Source organism: Anastrepha obliqua, chromosome 2, assembly GCF_027943255.1.
Source record: "Anastrepha obliqua isolate idAnaObli1 chromosome 2, idAnaObli1_1.0, whole genome shotgun sequence".
NCBI lineage: Eukaryota > Metazoa > Arthropoda > Insecta > Diptera > Tephritidae > Anastrepha > Anastrepha obliqua.
In genome coordinates, this window is record NC_072893.1 from 100978559 (window position 1) to 101000087 (window position 21529).

At 32.4% G+C, this 21529-nt stretch overlaps 1 protein-coding gene across 2 annotated transcripts in view; it reads right to left on the reverse strand.

The window, feature by feature from the left end:
• Positions 1-3149: 3149 nt before the first annotated feature.
• The window catches only part of LOC129238672 (small conductance calcium-activated potassium channel protein), a 171392-nt gene continuing 153012 nt past the window's right edge, over positions 3150-21529 (reverse strand). For both annotated transcript variants that reach the window (XM_054873774.1, XM_054873773.1), the window contains 7 exons: positions 19282-19417; positions 11889-11999; positions 8487-8614; positions 5207-5276; positions 4973-5074; positions 4699-4865; positions 3150-3318 (listed from right to left, as the gene is read on the reverse strand). In XM_054873774.1, the coding sequence (XP_054729749.1) occupies positions 3150-3318; positions 4699-4865; positions 4973-5074; positions 5207-5276; positions 8487-8614; positions 11889-11999; positions 19282-19417 (883 nt within the window). The remainder of the gene's footprint in view (positions 3319-4698; positions 4866-4972; positions 5075-5206; positions 5277-8486; positions 8615-11888; positions 12000-19281; positions 19418-21529) is intronic.

Here is a 21529-nt window from a genome sequence, read left to right on the forward strand (position 1 = left end):
TGAATATTGACAAACTGTATAACCGTATAATTGTCTCGTTCTAAAACGGATGTTGTCGAGTAACACTAAAAAAAATGTAGCTTATAGTTCCAGCTTAACTATCCGTAGCTGCTCCGTACCTATTTGTAAATTTAAAGAAATTTACCAATTCTTTTTTGCAGTTTGCAGTTATACCCGTAGTTTTCCAATTCCTACATGCATACTTTTTCACACTAGTGTGAATTATGTCGTACTTCTCAATTTAAGTAAATGATCTCCATTATTTACAGTGTTTAGTTTTAATCAACAATAAAGCTTACTTCTGAAATACTAAGGTAAGACTAAGTCTCTTCTCTTCAGTTATGGGCGCTAGTATTAGTATGGCTTGCAGTTAATTTAAGACATTTAAGACTGTCAAAGTATGTTTGATAAGATTGTGGCTTCACATTTTGGGCTTGTTCAATTTTTTCAGTATATTATTTATGCAATGTAAAAGTATATTTTACAGAATCGGTCAACAAAAATATTATACCAAAAATTCTTGTTGCTTCAATCTTTTTGTACACCGTTATTTCTATCTTATATGTACATATACATACACATCCATATGTACATATGTCAGCATAGTGAACTCAGTGCGAAAATAATAATTAAAAAAAAAGAAGAATATTTTTAACAAATTGTGATTACCATACGTGGCGCAGCTGGATACATTTTCATGTACTTATTTTATAAGTATATAATATATGATTTGTGTATGTATATGAATTTGCATATGTACATTAAGGATATAGTTTTTAACATCTTTCAGGAAATGTAAAAACTCCTTTATCTCTTACAATAACTTGTTGGAAACGTTGATAGTTTTGATACAATTTATCAAAAGCCTCACCCATGAGATACAGTGAATATATAAGAATGAGTTTTTGAAATAACAGAGGTTGCGCTAACAACTACACAATCGTATCGAATATCTAGATATACTCAGAAGATTGTATATACTTATATTTACTATCGAAACATAAAATCAAACATTTTTTTTTTTACAAATTAATAGCTCCTACTATTTCTTGAATACCTAGCTAGCCAGAAAAGTAATTTTAATTATTTCGTTTATTAATTTTTTGGAATTTTTCATTTAAAATAAGCATCGGCTTTTAGATTTTTAACTTATTACTTATATACTCTGCGGGAAAACTACATAGGTATACTAGCCTGAATACGTTGGGATCTCATTAGACATAAGTTGACATTATAACTTTTTTGCTCCTAAACTTTTTTCGTACAGCATTGTGTAAAATACTAATTGGAATATAGTTTTAATTGACGTCAGAAGATCGTCCTTTTCTTTATTTTTCGTTATTACTCAGTTCTGGGAATGTTTGTTCTATATGAATAAATTTTATTTCATTACATTGTAAGGCATTTTAGAGAGTGGAAAAAGATTTATACTTCATAAAAAAAAATTTAATATATTTTTAGTTTAAATTTTTTATATTGTATTATTTCATAAAACTCATCAGTGATCATATCGAATATACATATTGAATATATAATATATAAACTAATTTATAAAGGTTCTTTATCTTTTTTCTTATGCAATAAGAACACAAAAGACCAACTCGTAACAACTCGAAGTACTTATATATACATATGCAAGTACACTCATATCTCCATCCATATGCATCAATATATATATATATATTAGGGTGGTCCAAAAATGCATGGGGAAAAATTTATATTAAAATTTTTATGCTGCCGCCCCCCATAATGGTAAAGAATGAAAAATAAAAAGACCCGTATTTTTTTTTTTTTTAATCAGACCATATTTAATGGTGCCGCCGGGGCTTTGAAATATCCCATGTATTTTGCATGGGAAAAAAATACTTTTTCGTAGATTTCATGTAAAAACCTGGAAAATGAATATATTTTAACCGGATAACTCAGTTTCTCTTCACAATTGGTCAGGGAATAACAACCAATTATGAAATAATTAATTTTTTTGTATTAACTATTTTTTATAGAACCCCAAAACGATTTTTTCTTAGATTTTCGTTTTATGGGGGCTTATATACTTATATATATATGATTTGCTCATACACCCTCTTTGCTTTTTCATAGCAGAAATACACTCGGAGGTTTGCCATTGCCTGCCAAGGGGCGACCGCTATTAGAAAAATGTTTTTATTAATTTTGGTTTCACCGAGACGCGAACCAACGTTCTCTCTGTGAATTCCGAATGGTAATCGCGCATCAACCCATTCGGCTACGGCGGCCACGCGAATTATTATGTAAGCTAAAAAGAAGCAAAGCTAATAATTTATGTAATCATTAGTCGGAAGCGTTTAAATTTGTATAGGTGGTTTTGAATTTTTCTCTGGGTGAAGTTTTTGGAACGAAATTCTAACTAAACTCCTAACTATTTCTCAACATTTCTCATACTGCATCAATATGGTAGATACTTTATACCCTTAATGCACATATGCATGTACGTATGTACAATAAATGTACATATCTCTATGAGGGTACATTTTATATGTATGTCTGTACTCTCTATGTCTGGTAGACATCACGAATGTTTTTACCCAATTCGTGAGAATCGAATTTTGATCTTCAAATAAACTATATGTATATAATATAATATGTATGTATGTAGTACGTACTAAGTAGTATGTGTAATAGAACTGGGTGACAGCTTAGTAAGATCGTTTTCATTTCGAGAAAGTCTTAAAATAGTCCGTTTTCGAAATGAAATCATTTGATTTAGTACTGTTAGCACTATTTATATAGCTATAACTATTGTGTAGACGTTCTCTTTTCCTGGTGAATTTATTGTTAGCCATAGACGTGGCTGTTGTGCATGCGGTTGGTGACGCTGGGCGTGTTTCTTGTTGTTGTTGTATTGTTGTTGATGTACTCTCTGGCGAATCTTGTATGTTGGCTTCAGTATCTTCGGAAATTGTAGTCTCCATGATGAGATGTAAAGTATTGGGTATTCTGCGGGCGACATTTAATGGCAAATCGGAATTGTGTTTGGCACCGCCGATGAGGTTAGCTAGTGGTGTAATTGCTATCGTTTTTGCAATCTTTGACATGGGCGATGTGAATGGTAACGATATCGTGGGCATCTCGATGTAGGCGACAGGCATGGAGCACTCATTTTCTTCTATTCAGCTGCCGTATTTATTGGAAGATGCGTAGCTATTAACTGCGGCAGATCCATTCGATGGCATGTGAGTATCAGGCACTAAATGTGGAGTTCTACTAGATACAGGTGGCAAAATAGGACTGGTTGGCCAATGGTATGTTGCAGCAACATTATTGGATGAGGGAACACTTCTATGCAAAAAGCAGTTTGGTCACGATTAATAAAATTAAATATACTGATTTGTTTAAAAATGATCAAAAGTTGATTGGTATTATGAGTTTTCAACGGCCGAATTATTCAAACGAGGAGTTACTCATATATGACCATTCACAACAAAATACCAAAATATTCAAAAATTGTACTATGTAAATCTATTTGTACGTATGCTAAATTTGCTGAGTATCGGTTTACGCGCAACAACTTTTTTATAATGAATGTAAAGTGTGGTCCAAATACAAGTAAATTTTTTTAATTAAGTAAATTCAATAAGAAGCAATTTTTTCGTTGACTTCGCAGTAATACAGGCTTTCATTTGGTACAATTTTACGAATGTCTCAGAGGATGTTCTCCTTGGGAGTTCATATCGTTTTTGGATTTTCACAAGCAGCAAAACGGAATCAAATCTAAGTTAAGCGGCTCTCTTTTAATATTGTAAAGGCGAGTAATTTCACGATTACAGCAGTTAGTACGCAAAAAGATCAGTACATAATATCAGTTGAAGGAATCAAAATGCACCTGGTCAAAAAATGTAATATTTTTGTCTAAATTTAACGGTCAGTTCGAGCTGCGCTAATGCTGAAACTAAAACAGTACGAACCGCCAACTTTTTATACCGTTGAGGTGCTTGTTTTCGAACAGAACTTCGTTTTAATAAATGCCCTGTTTTGGGTAACACTGAGCTCTCTGTGGCCATAACTTTGCAATATTTTTCAGTGTTGTTCATGTGCAAGACGATTTATTTCGCTTCAAACACATATGATACATACTAGGCCTATTCTTTTCGCAAAGTGTTAGCAAGTGGCTATCTTAGCAGCGCTGGAATAGAGCTGCCTAAAATTACATTTGTTTGTAAAATAGTGAGTTATACCAGTTTTATGAGGTATACCCATATTCGCTAGCAGTGAGACTTGCGCGATAACTTTGTTGTTGCTTTCACATGCAAATGTTTCGTCAAGTGAGTCGGGCAGAGAGATAGTGAGCACAGAAGGTCTTACTGACTAGTAACTAACGTCGTTGTCAGAAAAACACCAATACTTACGTTTGGACCACTCTGTATGTTGGAACAACTGACTCGAAGGGACAATTTCCTAATTTGTCTATTAAAAGTTGTCACTGAAATGATTTGCGAGAACCATGCCCAATAATTGAAAACCGAATTTAATAACACTTAGGGGACTAACTTGAAGTAATAGTCAATACAAGGAATTCCTTGGAGCACTGCATTTTTAAAGGTTTTTTCTGCATGAAAGTGTAAAATTTTGTGGATGTGGAGGGGAAGGAAACCAATACAAAAAAAAGTGCAAGGAGGGGCATTTGCACGTACGTGAGAAATAGATAAATACTAGACAAACCTTGAGTGGGGAAATAATATAGGCGATGCGTTAAATAGAGACTGTGGTGATGGCTGCATTGATGTGGCCGCTGCGTCTGGATGTAGAAAGTTCTTGCGTTGTTCGATTCGTTCTTGGTGCTGGGTTAGACAACGAGACATTATATCGGGTAGGCTCTCTAAATGATCCTGCCCATTGAAAAATGACAAAATAAACCGTTATTAATATAGAAGTTATGTAGAAATAATTGTATAGTAGTGTAATATACTTAGATGCAGCAATTTTGCGAATATACCTGTAACGATTGCAGTTTGTCTTCTAAATTTGTAAGTCGTTCTTCGATTGCATCTTGACGACTAGACATATCAGAAATAATTTCGTAGACTGTATTTTGAGTCTAAATAAATAGAAGCAAATATCATAAATAAATACTTACAGAAAGTATATTAAATACATATGTACATACATATATAAGTGTAATATTTTCAAATATGTGTATATGTGCATATGCATATTTACATGTACTTACCTTCGCCATATCTGTTATTGTATTTGCGTTATCCATTAGTTTTCGTTGGTCCATTTTAACTTTTCGTAACCTATTTTGGCGTCGGAGAGAATTTAAAGTTTTATTAGCAATTTTTTAATGATTTTTATATGTATTGCAGGATTATTCATAATCTTCAAATATTTTTCCAATCGAACTTGTAATAAAACCTCGCTAAAAGACTTTAATGTTTGAATTTATGATTTTACTTTAATTCAATCAACGTTTAAGGCTCATTTCCCATTACTTCGAATGGTTTTAATAAAAACGTTTTAGGTAGACCGTAAATTGTATTATTCGTACTTGTATTATAGATACACGTAATTTTGTTTTGGAAAGTTTTTTAACAAAAAAAAAAACACTATTTCATCAAAACTTATTTTATTTTATTTTAGCTCATGTATGTCGTTTTATATGTGCCCTAATTTTAATATTGATCTACATTTAGATTAATGTTAGCTGTGTAGTCTGTAAGAATATTTTGTACAATACTTCAAGGCTCGAAGTAAATATAAGTATGTACTATATGTATCTATCTTGTAAGTTTCTTGTAATCATAGATCTAAATAAATAACATTTGAGAAGCTACAGTTGAATATGTCGAACGGTATATGAATGGTGTCGGAATACTTGGACGAGAGTAGATAGAGTCATTGTATCTTAGTTTTTTAGAGCCTTTAAGGTCGACATGGTTCAATTTGCGACACTCTATTTTACTTTTTAATTTTTCACTCTAATCTAAATCTCCAATCAATAAAATATTCTTAGATCATAACATTCTCCGTTTTATAAATAAGGAGAAAAATATTTAAAATAAAAAGTAAGAGAAACATACCGACTAGGAGAGTTTGATTAACATATTTTTCATGTTCATAGAAATATAAATTCTTGTTGTCTTACAATAAAAACCACCTGGACAAATGAAGAGGAAGCTTGACTAAGCATCTACCAACTTAGAGAAATAATTACATACAATCGTTCTGATATCCTCTTTGCACGTTCGCCAAGTTTTAGAATTTTAACACATGGTAGGAATTATAGACTTAATATTTATTAGAAGAACTGTTGTACTACTTTTATGTACACCATTTTTTTAATCCTTTGGTCCTAAATGAGGGCACAATGTCTCGACGCGGGTAGATTCTGATGCGTGCGGATAATTTAGCTGAGTCATAAAGTTTTTTCTTGAAGCACACGATGGAAGGTATATGAAATTGAATACACTGCCAGATTTTTGATTTGTAGTTGGTTTGTCCACCATTGGACGAGTTAAAGTGTGCATTGAATATGTGAGATATTCCATATTTTCTTTCAAGGAATGCGTACTTGTGGCGAATAGGGTGTCAGTACCATTTCATAAGGAAATTCTAACATGAAAAACTGAAATTGCAATCAACAGAGATTATTTATGAAAGATTTGAACTTTGTGTTACCTATGCACAGGTGTCTTCTTTTATATTGTATAAATATAATTTAGTCACATATGTCTTTTTGAGGAAGTTTTCCCGCATAGCATTTAATTCTATGAGTTAACATCTACTGCGTATGCATTGCATTTGCAGAACTTTGTGTTTTTATTTGCTATAAAATATATGGAGGCGAAGCTCTGCTAAACACATTATAAAGAGAGGCTGTATGGTTAACAAACTGAAATGTCATAAAATAAATGTTTTTTAGTCATAGAATGAATTGTTGTGTGTAAAGAACTTAGCTAATAAGGTAGCTAACTAGTTGATCGCTGATTCTTTCCATATTTCTACTTAATGTTAAAATTTAATGGCGCTTTAGAAGATTTTTATTTTATAAAAAAAAGCACGATATGTATAAAAAAATCTATACTACCAGTATTTTATATGTAAATTGTAATGATGGTTATGTTTCTATATAGATTTACGTAAAATATGATGCCGATAAATATTCACAAGAAAATCGGCATTATCGTTTAATTCTTCAACTAGTTCACGATAAATTGCTTCTTAGTAGATTTATCCCAACATGTACGCACATAACTAACAGTTTCTTACAATTCCAGCGTTAAATACAGTAAGTCCATTTAAATTTTTTATTTCGGTTTCTATAAGTATTTCCCTCAACTAGGTGAGCATTTACTCGTAAAATTTATAAAGAAGCATTTGTTGAAAAATACGTAGCGATAGAAATAAATTTCGTCGTTAAGATTGCAGAAAATCGTATCTCAATTTCAATATTGACCACTATAAAGTTTGGGGTAACATACTGCTGTAGTCTAGAGAAATATTATGAGTAATTTTTGGTGTAAATAAGAAATTAGAATGGGTTCGGGCAGTGAAGAAGTAGATACTTCTGCAATCTTAACACTAACGAAATCACGGATACTAATATTCAAAGTGAAAATTGGAGTTTACATTTTAGTGTAAGTCCACCAACAACACCGACAAGCTTACACAGTATATTGGGGGTTTAAAAAGAGTGACAAATACACTTACATTATTGTCTACATCTAGCGGTAAGTGTATATGAAGTAAATGTGATCAAATTGGAGTTTGAGATACGAAATTCTAGAAAATTAACGACTTATTATGTATGTAAATGTTGTTGTCACTGATTTTATGCGACCGCATTTTGCTTGCATAACAGTTGACAAACATATAACTGTATTAAATGTGGTTTATACAATATGTAAACAGGGCTTTACAACCTAGTTACAGGCTAGTAAAACGAGTTCAGATGAGCGTTGTTTTTATCCGTCCATTTCGATAAGTGGATTATTGCCTCTTGATGGATTTTACCCTAAACGTTCTGAACATCCATGTACATACGTGAATATGTATGTGTAGAAAAGCCATTGAATGAGTAGGAGGTGAATAAAATGGAATGTACATACATATAAAGTATATAACATAACAATCAAGTTAAGATCTTTGAGAGACCATCATATCATTAGGTTAGTATGAAAATAAAAATCATTTTATCCTAAAGGTAATATTTATGTATGTATTTTGTGATACATGCATGTGAACAAGCACTTTAGTTCGACATATTAGTGGAGTTTCGCTTGAGGTGGTTATTGGGGGAGACTAATTAACTTCCAAAGCAAAATTGTTATTACTCGTATAATATTATATAATATGACAACAAGTTATCCAGTAGAAATCTTGGGATGAGACTGGGGTAATTGCGGAAAATTATCTGTATGTACAATGCTTAATTTTGATTAACTATTATGACTTTCACAGAGAACATTGCACATAAGTTGTGAGACAGGTTTCTCCAGAATACTCACGCATATATAGCTAGAAGGAACTTTCTTTGGTGGGTTCTTACACGTCCGGGATTAACCCGTTTTACTAGTCTTGTATGTTTGTAAATGAGCCAAGTTTCACGAAGAACATTTGCCGCTGCATTTTTCAGCTAAAATATGATGCAAGGAAGAGATGGAATAAATTTGTATTAACACTATTTGCTAAATAAATAAATAAGTAAGCAAATAAAGAAATAAATCAATAAATATAAAAAATATGTAAAAAAATGTGCTTCTTATGAACTATGCACCTATTTAGCTTAAGAGTATTTTAAATATTACATAAAACTACATATAGGTAAATTTAAATTTTTAACAAGTATGGATGCAGAATGCACAATATTTATGGAGGTAATAATAATGGATAAAAGATGCAAAACATACATATGTAGGTCCGCAGACCAACGGTTTCAAAGATATGTCAGGTTGTTTTTTGTTTATTTTCTCTGTTACTTCCATGCTTTTTATTGTATCTTTTTTACTTGGATATTCGTGTCACAATTACGAAGTTATTTATGTTGGATTCGAAAAAAATGTATCCGTTGTCAATATTAAACATGATTTGCTTGAAACATTTGGATGGGTGTTGTAGGCAACGTTTTTGCTTCTTTGCGGTTACGGCGGCCGAGCGGATTACTACTACCTCCTTAAATATTTTTTATTTCTTTTTTAATACCCTCTATAATGAATTTAGTGTTATGTTGTATTTCCACATTTCGAATGGGGACCAGTTTGAACAAGGTTTATTTGTGTGCTGAATTCTGCGTAAAAGACTTCCCTAGCCAAAGAGCCATATATGTAGTTTAGAAAGCTTTTGTGACTCCCTAGCAGGAAGATCATATAATTTATAAAGCTCTTATAGTTAAAATGATGTGTGATTGAACTTAAGGGGCACTGCGAAGAAAACAGTACTTTATCAAAATAAGAACAAAAAAGTCGCAAACATCGCACGGTGCCAAATAATTCGCAGTTAAAATTGAATTTGAACAGAACGCTGTTGGTTGATAGAATTGTGCATTACAACTAAATGCAGTTTCCACCCAACCCTGTGCAATAGAGTCTTTGTGGGAAATTCCTTTTTCTTACTTCAAATCACTTAATATGAAGACAAGACGCTTAATAATTGGTTACAATGTTGTAAAGGATGTTTTTGGCTCAAGAACTATGTATGTCGTATGTCGTAAGACAAGAAGTCAATATCCAAAATTTGGTTAATCAATGGAAATGTTTTTAGTAAAAGTCTTTTAAGTTTAGAACAAAACATAGTATTAGCTCTTTATTTGATCCTTACTTTTGTACCGATAACACAAGTATGCAGTCTTTTCATTCAAATGTCGATAAATCTTCCCGACGCTTAATTGCCGGAAATACCTATTTAAAAAAAAAAAAATCTTTATTTTGGATAGTACTCTTCTTTCTTATTTAATCATATTTTTGAAAGTATGAATTTCAAAAAAATTAGTTTTTAATGTTAGTACTCTTTAGACCAAAAATCGATAATAAATTCCATGTTTCAGAAAAAATGCCCTTTCTTAAAATTAAATTTGTTATTGTATCTATTTGTATGATTTCTATGTTTGAAGAATGTTAATTTTAATACCTTTAGTGAAATATTCCTAGATATATGTAAAATTTCTAATATTGAATATCATTTTTTGTCTTTAGCTGGCCATGTACAAGGCACAATTCCCAGCGATTTGTGCCTAGCCTGTAGGACACACAAATCCATAAACCATCATTTCGTTGGGATGGTTCTACTGTTAGCATGCGAAACAAAAAAGCGGATGACGCGATTGCTCGTGCAGTTATTTACATGTGTATTAAAAAAAAAAGAAAAAAAAAACAGGTTTGAATGAAAGAATGGTTGCAAAATAGGAGACATTGTTCTCATATTAAGTTGTAGGAAATAAAGAAAAGAGTGCTCCAGAGGAGTGTACAATTTTTTTATTAAAAATGGCAAATTTTTCCGCTTACTCTTATCTCGACGATGGTCAGTAAAAAAATGAGAAAATCCACAAACTGCTGCACAAACTAGCAACAAATCCCAGGTAAATGAAAATTTTCAATTACTTGGGATTTGTGCTCGGACTTCGGCATACACGATGGATTTTCTCCGAACTGCAACAAATCGGTGGGGATTGCTGGTGGGGCCTGTTTGTGGCCAGCTCTATACTTCTTTGATCTTGTAATATAAGTGTATATTCAAAAGATTTCTGGAAGGATACTACACACAACTTGTAGTAAGTTTTTATGAAAAACATCCAAAATTATAAGTAGTCTATATTTAAATTGAAGAATTATAAATATTTAATTATATAGCTATAAATAATTTTTAGTTAAGTCTTACTGACTCTCTCTCCAAATATTTGTTTTGACAACAGTTTAAACAAAACTGAAGGTGAAGCAGAAACTTATTGATGGCACATTTGGAAATGATGTTTATATTTATTAACATACTCCTGTACAGTGTACCATGGATCACAAAGAAATAATATATTAAAATATTTCTGTACAAAAATTGTCCTTATCACAAAAAAAAGAGGTTTTCTGTAAAGTCGGTTTACTGACGATAGTTTAACGTGACAACGTCATAAGAAAATACTGATGAAATGGTTGCATTTTTCAAAAGAAAATTTTAATTTTATTTGTTTGATAGATATTTTGTATGGATATAGAGAAGGAGCTAAATGGAATCGCAATGGAATTGATCAAGTTACTTTTACACAAACGTGAAAAATTAAGAAACATTTATCAAATTCATGAAAGATATGTTCAATTTCAACACTAAGAGGCACCATCATCGATTTGACTTTTTCAAGACCCATTACACTCGAAACACTCCCTTTTATTTCCTACTTTTCCTATCATCGTCCTATTCTCAACAGTGAAATGGTTCATTACCATGCACACAGGAAGAAGGCATATGCCAATACAAATATGTGAATTTATATACAAATGCGCATATGCTCACTCAAGTAGGAGAGAGACAGATGTCGAACGGTGCCGAACGTGGGGGCCGATTGTGCTTCTTTGTCGTTCGTTCCGTCATGAGCAAGATAATGCCGCATGAGCAAGATAACGAGGCATGAGCAAGATAACGACGCATTTTTTGGTGCGTGCAGCCGGCTACATCGAACTATAAGACGTTATCACGTCAATAAATATTCATAAATATGTAAGTGCTTATTTGGGTTGTTATTCTTCGATTTAGAGAACATAATTACATACATATATTATTTGCAAAGTGCGAATATTTATTTACTGAAGTTATTAGATACTTTTAATCTTAAGGAGAGTGCATAGTTGGTAAATAAAAGAGATACTAAAAAAATTAATTTTACACTGCATTTTGTAACAAAATAAGCTCAACACTTTTTTGAGTACCCTTTTCGTTAATTGTGTGTCCATCATGAAGTTATGTACATGTTTCTCCGCACGAGTAAGCTCCAATTTCCTCGAGACGACCGCAACAAGCAGTGCAGTGCAACCGGCGCCCTGTAATATATTTATAAGCTATTAATTAATTACTAATTATTTGCAATTATATACATATATTATATTTGGGAATAGTTAATTTGACGAGTATTTTTGCACAGCCAGAAGTAATGCTTTTCGTACCCGGTTTTGTTATTAAATCTCAACCCCACGTTTCCTAAAATATTGTGTGCATGCTATTTATGCTCACATGAATAATTCAATAAATATTTATGCTTAAATTTACGTACATATGTAGTATGTATTTGATACTAGCTGTCACTTAATGTCTAGCACCGAAAAGGAACTGCGCTGTTGGAGTATAGTTTAAATGTGAAGAATAATTAGCTTGTAAGTCCTACAATATATACATACAAATCAATATGTATAAATATTTGTAAGTAATACAAAAAAATTGTCTAATAACTACTTTTACTTATTAAATATTGAGTTTGGGCAGAAGTATTGAGCTGTCAGAAGACAGCTTTTAAAATTTTAACTTGAAATTATTTTGCAAGGTTAGCGATTTTTTAAATTATTTTTTGTCTCTTTGTATAGTTATTGTTAAATTTATTTAGCGGTATCATTTTCCTCCAGTTATCTAAATACCATTAATAGTTTTAAACTTGGATTTTTGTAATGCCGAGTTTTATGGCAGATCATTGAAATGATGAGTTCTAAAAACAATTGTGCAACGCAGTTTCGAAGTTCTGGTATTCAATTCAAAAATGCAGTCGTGTTAAATGTGTTGAAACTGCGACCGTAATTTTCAAAATTATTTTGATCTCAGTTTGACGAATGCTCGTAATTGGGGTATTCACAACGATATCGTTAGTGTCGTATTGTTGAATGTTGTAAAGTTTAAACGGCTAAACATATATTTATGGGGTCTGCAAGGTACCGTACAAGTCATGTTATGAAATTTCAAATAGTTAAATTTCAAGTCTTTTAAACAATAAAATATTAGAAAGCGTTTACATTTTTAAGACATAAGACAATACGTGACCTACGTGGTGGACACCTTAATGAAAAAAAAGTTGGACCAAATTTTCGAATCTTACTCGCCAATACATGATCCAATTTATGTAACTTAACTATAATAGTAAGAAGATAAGGCTTTGGTAGTAGGAAAAGAAAAGAGAAATTTAGAAAAGAAAAAACTAAAGTTGATATTAAAATATATAGAGAGAAATTTATTGCCCTAATTCAATGCAGTCAAACACTTCTAAAGTAATTATAGACTTGTGCTCTGTAGTTAAATCTGTTAAGTCCAGCCTTCACAAGTTCCACACTTCAACAGCGTTAATGAAGAATAATCTAGATGATGTCAGGTAATTAAATGTTGGAACGATGAATTTGTTGTGTCTACGAGATCTTACTGGTATCAACTTCTCTGTCAGGTAGGGAGGGGACCTAAATAATGTAAGTGTGCACATAAATATGCAATTTCTAGCAGACAAATAACTGCTAAGGCAAAAGCTCAGGAACTTGGTCCGCCAGGCGGATATATGATCATGTCTATCAATCCCATATACATACCGCGTGGCATTATTAAAAGCCACATTAAGTTTGTGGCAGGATGTGGAGTAAAGTTTGCTGTATACCACCTCAGAGTAGGTAATGAGGGTCATAATTTGCTGGAGAACTAATTTGCGCCTAGTTTCCTCTGGCGTGAATGATGCAAAGACCCTCAGCTTACGCAATGTAACATAAATATTCCCCACAACCCTATTTATATGGGCAGCACAGATAAGTTTTGTGTTAAAAATAAACCCCAAATTTTTTACCTTATCCATAAAGGTAAGGGAACTAGTACCTATCCAACGTTTAGGGATATTGTCAACATGCACCACACTATTACATATACATAGGTAAGACATATGATTTTGACGCGTTCAAATATAAAGAGTTTTCATTAGCCCAAACAGAAATAGCAGACAAATCACTGTTTATTTTGAAACATAGATCTTCAACGAACCAATACGATTGGACAAGTACAATTGTATATCATCAGCATACGCGTGGACATTCACATACTGACAAACGGTAAAAACATCATTGACAAAAATACTGAATAAAAGTGGACCAAGGATAGACCCTTGCGGAACACCAGTGTGTACGTATCTAGGCTGAGATGTTAATTTACTGGTCTTGATCTTCTGCGTTCTGCCACCAAGGTAGGTGGCCATGAGCTTCACAGCACTTTCTTTGAAGCCGAAATAGCGCTTAAGCTTCAAACATAACAATTTGTGATTCACTGTGTCAAATGCTTTAGAGAAGTCAAGTAAACAAAATAGAGTCAAGTTTCCGTTGTCAAAACTAATTGTAATATCGTCCAGTATTTTAACCATTGCTGTCGAGCAACTGTGACTTAATTCAGTGGTAAAATTCTATTCTAACATCAAGACCCCCACTACAAATAGGAGGAGGAGCACGGACAAATAACCAAAAAAAAAAAGGATGTATGCGTCTTATATACCTATATAGATATACTAATTACCTAATTTGATGAATATATTGTGTGCTTATATAGTATATAGTATATCGTCCCCTTAGTATAACAATAGCCTATGTGCTCATAGGCTATTATTTTTTTATTGAATTTTTGGATTCTCCATCGTCGATTTTATATGTGGTCAAAATTTTGTCAAATTCTAGTTCCACAAAGTGGGTCAAAACGTCAGTCAAAAAATAATAAATATTTACAGACATAGCGAGATTTGAGTGAGAGCTACTTTCGACAAAAAGTTTGAAATTCATTTTCTCAAAACATCAAAAAATTTATAGGCTATTTTAATACTAAGGGGACGATATATTGGTGGATTCCACACCGCACTCCTTAATGCAGTATTTTGTTGTTTTCGGTATGTGATACATTTTTTTTTCTATGCTAAATTTATCATTGTATTTCAAAAAACGATGCGTATATGAATACAGCCATTTCAGCAATGAAATAATTTCTTAACAAATTAAAAAACTTTTTTCATACTTCCTTATTGCAATTTATGCGATTTTTTATGTAAATGAGAAACTTGACCTAGTACATTGAAGTATTTAGTAGCATCACTTTCTGAGTATTTTTATTAAAAATCAAAATTTGTGAATTGTGTTATCCAATTATTGTGTTACACATATACATTTATGCAAATGCTTTCATGTGCTACAGAACTCAATTTTATTTTACCCAGATTTACGTCTGCTCATTTTGCCTATGCAACACGCTCTGATTTGATTAATGTAATATTCCGCATAAATTGTAAGAAGATTTTCTCCATGAATTTCCTCGTAAAAATATTGAACGAAATGAAGTAAAATGAAATCTCTCTCGAACGGACGCTATCATGTTTTTTTGCAAATTTTTTTATATTTCCCTTGACGCGAACACTAAAATGTGGTAGGTTATTAATATGACAGCTAAATTGAAAGTGGTCAGATCCTATTGTGCGAAAACTTTTTTCAAATTTGAAACCAAGTAAACTCAAATACTTAATTCGGGAAATCCTTTGAAGCTAGAATACAATTCATAAGAGGTGAAATGTCCTATACAGGGCAGTTCAATGTTTACATTTTCCTCTTTGTTTTGATGTGTATGAATGTAATGTCCATTTATATAAAAAATGCTTGCGATATCTTTTTGGAAATAGCCATGGATGTAAAAATGCCGGCATCCAAAATAATAAATAATAAATGAGTTGCTTGGTGTTTGGGTTTGGAGTTTTGTGTGGAGGAGTTTGGAGTTATTTCTGCTTATTCCATAATTAATAATTATAAATTATGTTGCACATATGAATTTCCGCTGCGGTAGTTGCGCGGATTTGTGCGTGACTATCATTCATTTTGAACGATCGGCACTCGGTTGGCATTGGCAAACTCCAAGAGCCAACTTATGTCGTGAATGAGTTTTCATAAAAGAGATCTGTAAATGTAATATTAGGTGAAGTAAAAAGTTCTGAATATTTTCGGTCAGATGCGTTTAAGGAGTTATATCTCACAATGTATCCTTATACATTGATTATACGGCGATTTAAAAAGTTTGGCCGTTTTGTGTTGGTGCACCCAGTTGTGTGCTCCAGCATTCTAAAATGGAGATAAAAAGAGACAAAAATTAGACACATTCTTCAGTACTCCTACGACCAAGGTGAAAAGGCAGGCAAACACCAAGTATTGAACCACGGTTCTGATAATGTGGGTGCCGAAGTTGAGGATTGCTCTGGTAGGTTTTTCGGCGAATATGACGATATAATCATGAAAATCGTCCAGTCGGACCGGCATGTGCACGCTTATCCTTGCTCAGGAATGCACTATGGGGATTTTGGCGTTTTTTTTGGCATATATTAAAAAAAAAAGTATCCTGTATTTTAAAATAAGCTTTATTTTTGTTTTTACCATACCCTAATTATTTGAGAAATTAGTCGTTAAAATTTTTTACGGCCACACTGATTGAACGGTATGCCTTCAAAGTCAGCTGATTATCGTGTTCGCTTTGTGCACAGTTTGGTGGAATACATTGAAAAAAGTTTGATTGCTCGAGTTATCCAAATAAAACAAAGAATCCAAATTTAAATGATGGAAGGTCATAGTCCAGGTATATAAGATTATAGTTTAGTAACATTTTTTCAATTATATATTATGTGGTTTAGATTTTGTATATCGTGTTTTATTCATATGTATTATTTAAATTAGTCTTAACAAGTATAGGTGCGTTTCGTAGAATAGAACTTCCAAGGCGCACAGAAGTGCTCAGAGTTTTAAATGTAGAGTTACTTACTAAAACGTCCACAATAATATGTAACTAACTTTGTTTGCACAAATTTGCCCCTTTTTGATAAAATCGCCTTTTACAGAGGGATATACGTTCGGAAATGTAGAGCTGCTAGATATTTATATCAAAAATAATCGGGCAGAGGTCGCAGTTAAGCAGCATATATTAAAAAAAATTGGTGAAAGTCTGAATGAATCTAAGGTAGATTCGAAATCTGAAATCATATATGTACGGGTATAATGGTAAAAAGATATTTGTGGAATATTTAGGACAAATTACCCTAATTGATGGGAAAGTTTTAAATATAATGTCGGGATGCAACTCATGCCAGTCTTGCCCCATCTGCGGAGCAAAGCCAACACAATTACTTAATATTAAAGATATTAATTCAGAAGTTTTCAAGGCCAAAACAAGTGCCCTTCAATATGGAGTCAGCCCTTTGCATGCTTGGATCCGCTTTTTCGAGTTTGTGTTGAAACTTTCATATAGAGTCGAGATGAAAAAGTGGCACGTTAAAGATTGCGATAAACCTCAATTAATAGCTCGAAAACAATTAATACAAAGGACACTTTTAAAGGAAATGGGCCTCAATGTAGACAAGCCTATTCCAAACGGCAGCGGGAACTTCAATGACGGCAACACAGCAAGGAGGGCATTTTCTGACACAGCCTTATTAGCCTCAATTTTAAATGTTGAAGAACAATTACTGAAAAACTTCTATATAATTTTAGTGAATATTTCCTATGAGCATGAAATTAGCTCAAGCAAGTTTGAAACCTTTTGTGGAAAGGTTTTTGAACTGTACCATTATAATTATCCTTGGTATCCTATGCCTCCTACTGTTCACAAGGTACTAGTACATGGTCATCAAATAATAAAAAACTCCTTGGTTTCTGTTGGCTGTCTTGGGGAACATGCATCCGAATCCCGAAATAAGTTTTATAAGAGCGATTGAAAGAGGCATGCAAGAAAATGCAGTCGGCTGGATAACGTGACAGATGTTTTTAACAGAGCCTTAGATACTTCGGACCCATTTTTGTCCACTATCTTTTTAAAAGAACGACAAAACAAAAATAAAAAGAAGGACATACCAAAAGAAGTTTTTGCGCTGCTTCAATCGCCATCTTTAAATATTTTAACAAATAATGACAAAGATTATCAGGGAGAAGATGAAGAAGATCATGTAGATCAGGACGCAGATGAAGAATATGACAAAGATATTGAACTTGATGTGATTACTTCTGACGAAGAATATATTAAAATAGAAGAAAACTAAGTTCATATTGGTAGTAAGTAGTCTCAATAAGCTGTTTGTAAATTACGTAATATTTTTCTTTCTTCTTAGAACACATAGGTATGTGCAGTTTAAAAATGTACCTAAGCCATTTTGGAAGGGAATTATTCACCCAGACAAATTAATTATAAAAACAAAGAAATAATTTAATTAATTTTAAATAAATACTTATTGTTTAAGAATGCACAAATTCGCGAAATGAATGAAATATATGGAAACACAAATTTACTATAAATTGTCACATTATTTTAAAGATCATGTTCAGGGCGGAGGTGTAGGCGTAATCGTATGAAAAAATAAACAAAAACCGAAATTCTACTTTAATCTACGTGATTCACCTGCAAAAATTTAAGTCATAATCTTTAAATTTGTGATTTATGCCAAAAAAATTAATTCCCCATAGTGGAATGGAAGACTAAACCAAAACTATTTGGAAATTTTTACTATGTTACTTTGCCTTATAGTAAGTAGTACACCCGCAGAGAAACAAGAAATATATTTAAAACAGGCTTAATAAATAACATTAGATAGTTAAGAAATTGTAGGAAAGAAAGCAGATACTTTCCAAATACCGTTTTTTTTGCAAAAGTATAAGATTGTTAATGGAATTTTCATTTCATATACCGAATTACAAATATAGCAAACGGTTAAGGAAGAATACTCCCTACATAATCAATGCATTCAGAGTACTATTATCGTCTTAAAAACCATTTCAAGATACAATACAAAACCGATTTACTCTTATTTATATTAGTTTTGTTATTTAATCCTACGTGAATACATTATTTGTTCTATACATCAATAGAAAAAATCTACCACTTTTTTGCCGATTCTTCGATATAAAAAATAATACGTACGGACGTCTGCACCCAGCTTATACCGAGAACACTTGCCCTCGAGAGGGACAAATTTTAAAATAGTGAATAAAGATCGCATTGAGAAATTAATAATTGGTGAACAATAAACGCAAGTCTAGCCGATTTACTTTCGATAACTTTTGACCCAGAACAAAAACAATTTATTGATTCTATTATAAATGATCTAATTCCTGACTATTGCATGTATTTGAGAAAAAATGTAACCTGTTGTTCATTGTTATTAATAAAGTTCATATGGTCTAAGTGGGGTAATGCTACATTTTACAAATGTACGAAAACACTAGTTTTTCATAAATAAATAGTTTTTTAATATTATTTGTTGTTAATTTTTTACAAATGTGTACGTTTCGTCGAAGCTGCAGCACTCACCATTATTCCTGTACTGACGGCAATACCGCGTCCACAATACGTATTGGGCACAATATCACCGAAACCGACACTTAGAAACGTTATTGCTATCAGCCACATTGCATTCAAAAGATTTGCATGTTCTTCGTCATGAAACCTGTACGGGTTGTAGATACACACACACATAGAGATATGTTGTTTCTGTTTGCGACAGTAAAAAAAACTTAGGCACATATAAAAAATACGTTTTTAATTTACATTTCAAGTGAGGAAAACTGCTTTCGTACGAGTATGCGTTGATAGAAAGGTGTCAGAAGGATACATAAACAACGTATACATTTGCATATATTGACATTATTATTTTATGTAAAATTCATATGTATGTATGCACACATGTATTAACTGAGAATTTTTCAATGCGATATTGCAATAAATACGTATTCTATAATATTTCTGTCACTGTTATTGCTTAAAATGTACAAGTACATACATATTTTGTGGTGATAATAGTTTTTGTAAACAATAAGCATATTCGTATAAAATTAAAGAAATTGGTTGAAACAAATTTTTACGTTAGAATATTTTCTGGAAGTGTATGCATTTCAAACTTGATTTAGTTTTTATGGATAAGGCTTTAGAGTTACAATATTTAGATAAATATCTACTTACATATGTATGTATTTTACAGAGTTCATATGCAAGTATTAGTGGTAACATGTACATAGACATTCACACGAACGTAGAGAAGTGGTATAGAAAAATAATGAGGTTTTATTAGGTGAGGAACCCTAACCCAACATAAAAAGCCAAAAGTTTGCCGATGATCAGGAAAGATTGAATTTATCTTATAGCTTTAAAGAATAAGAATTGCAATCCAATATAACCTGACATACTAATATATTTGTGTAACTGTGTGTGTGCATTCATTTACCTTGAATTGAGTGGTTTTGTATCAGAAAAAGAATCGCGCACATAACAATAATAACGGAAAGCAAAAAAAAAACATTTCTAGGTGTATATCATACTGAGCAAGAATACCCAACCTTAAAATAAAAATAATTTGGGGGAAAATCTAAACTTTGTGTTGGAAATGGATTTGTCGAAAGGCGAAATATATTAACTAATAGGCCTCTTCTTTTCGCCAAGTGTTAGCAAGTGGCGAATAGATGAAGCACTGGTATAAATAAACATATGTATGTATAGAGCTGGAATAGAGCTGCCTTAAATTACATTTGTTTGTAAAATAGTGAGTTATACCAGTATAATAATACTCGCTTGTTGTTGCTTTCTCATGCAATTTTTTCGTCAAGTTACTCGAACATAAAGATAGTGAGCAAAGAAGTGACTAGTAGAAGAGGCCTAATATTAACTGTTAACGCTGTTAAACAATCAGTTCATATATGCCATGAAACAAGTCTCTAAGTACATTACCAAAAGATAGCAGCTGGAAGCAGGCTTCAGATTCTACCACTGATTCACTGAATTGCGAATTTTACGAAAATGCTAATTCTGTGAACACAGAGCGAATTGCTCATCGCAGTCGAGGGCTAATTCAGCTGCTTTAGTTGCACATGCTTACATGCATCTTGGCTAAGAAAACATTCCATTTTTAAATTCCACACATTCGAATTTCGTTTTAACACACACTTAAACAAAATTCTGATTTTCCAACTTTTCGATTTAAGGTGCTTTGCCTTTAGCTTTTGGGCATTGGCCTTACTGCATTCTTTCTCTGTATGATATGTACTATAGAATTGTTTTTTGACCAAATGGTGGGCAATGAAATCATTCATCAGCAATAATAGACATACATACATGCATACAGCTGTGTATGTATGTGTGCACGTATTTAGAATTGTACAACGCCAAATAAAAACTAATTATAATATACACATATATACATACATACACACACACAGATTGATACACACTTATGCTTATGCACCCACACATACGTAAAAACAACCAACCAACTGCTAATCTCGTCCTTCGCAGTTAATATCATAGTTTGGTCACTATTTATACAGTATTAATTTACATAGATACATATGAACATATCCATTAAAAGCTAATTTATTTTCGACGTTTAGGTTGAGATTTATCGCATAAACATTAAAGGGTGCTAAAAACCTGTTACATCGCGGAATTTTCCGTTCACTGAAGGCGTACTGATGCGAGTATTTGAATTTGTTACTTTTTAACGAAATACTTACCACCATGCCACAGGTAAGCGTTATACCGCGTCCACAATATGTGTTCGGCACAATAT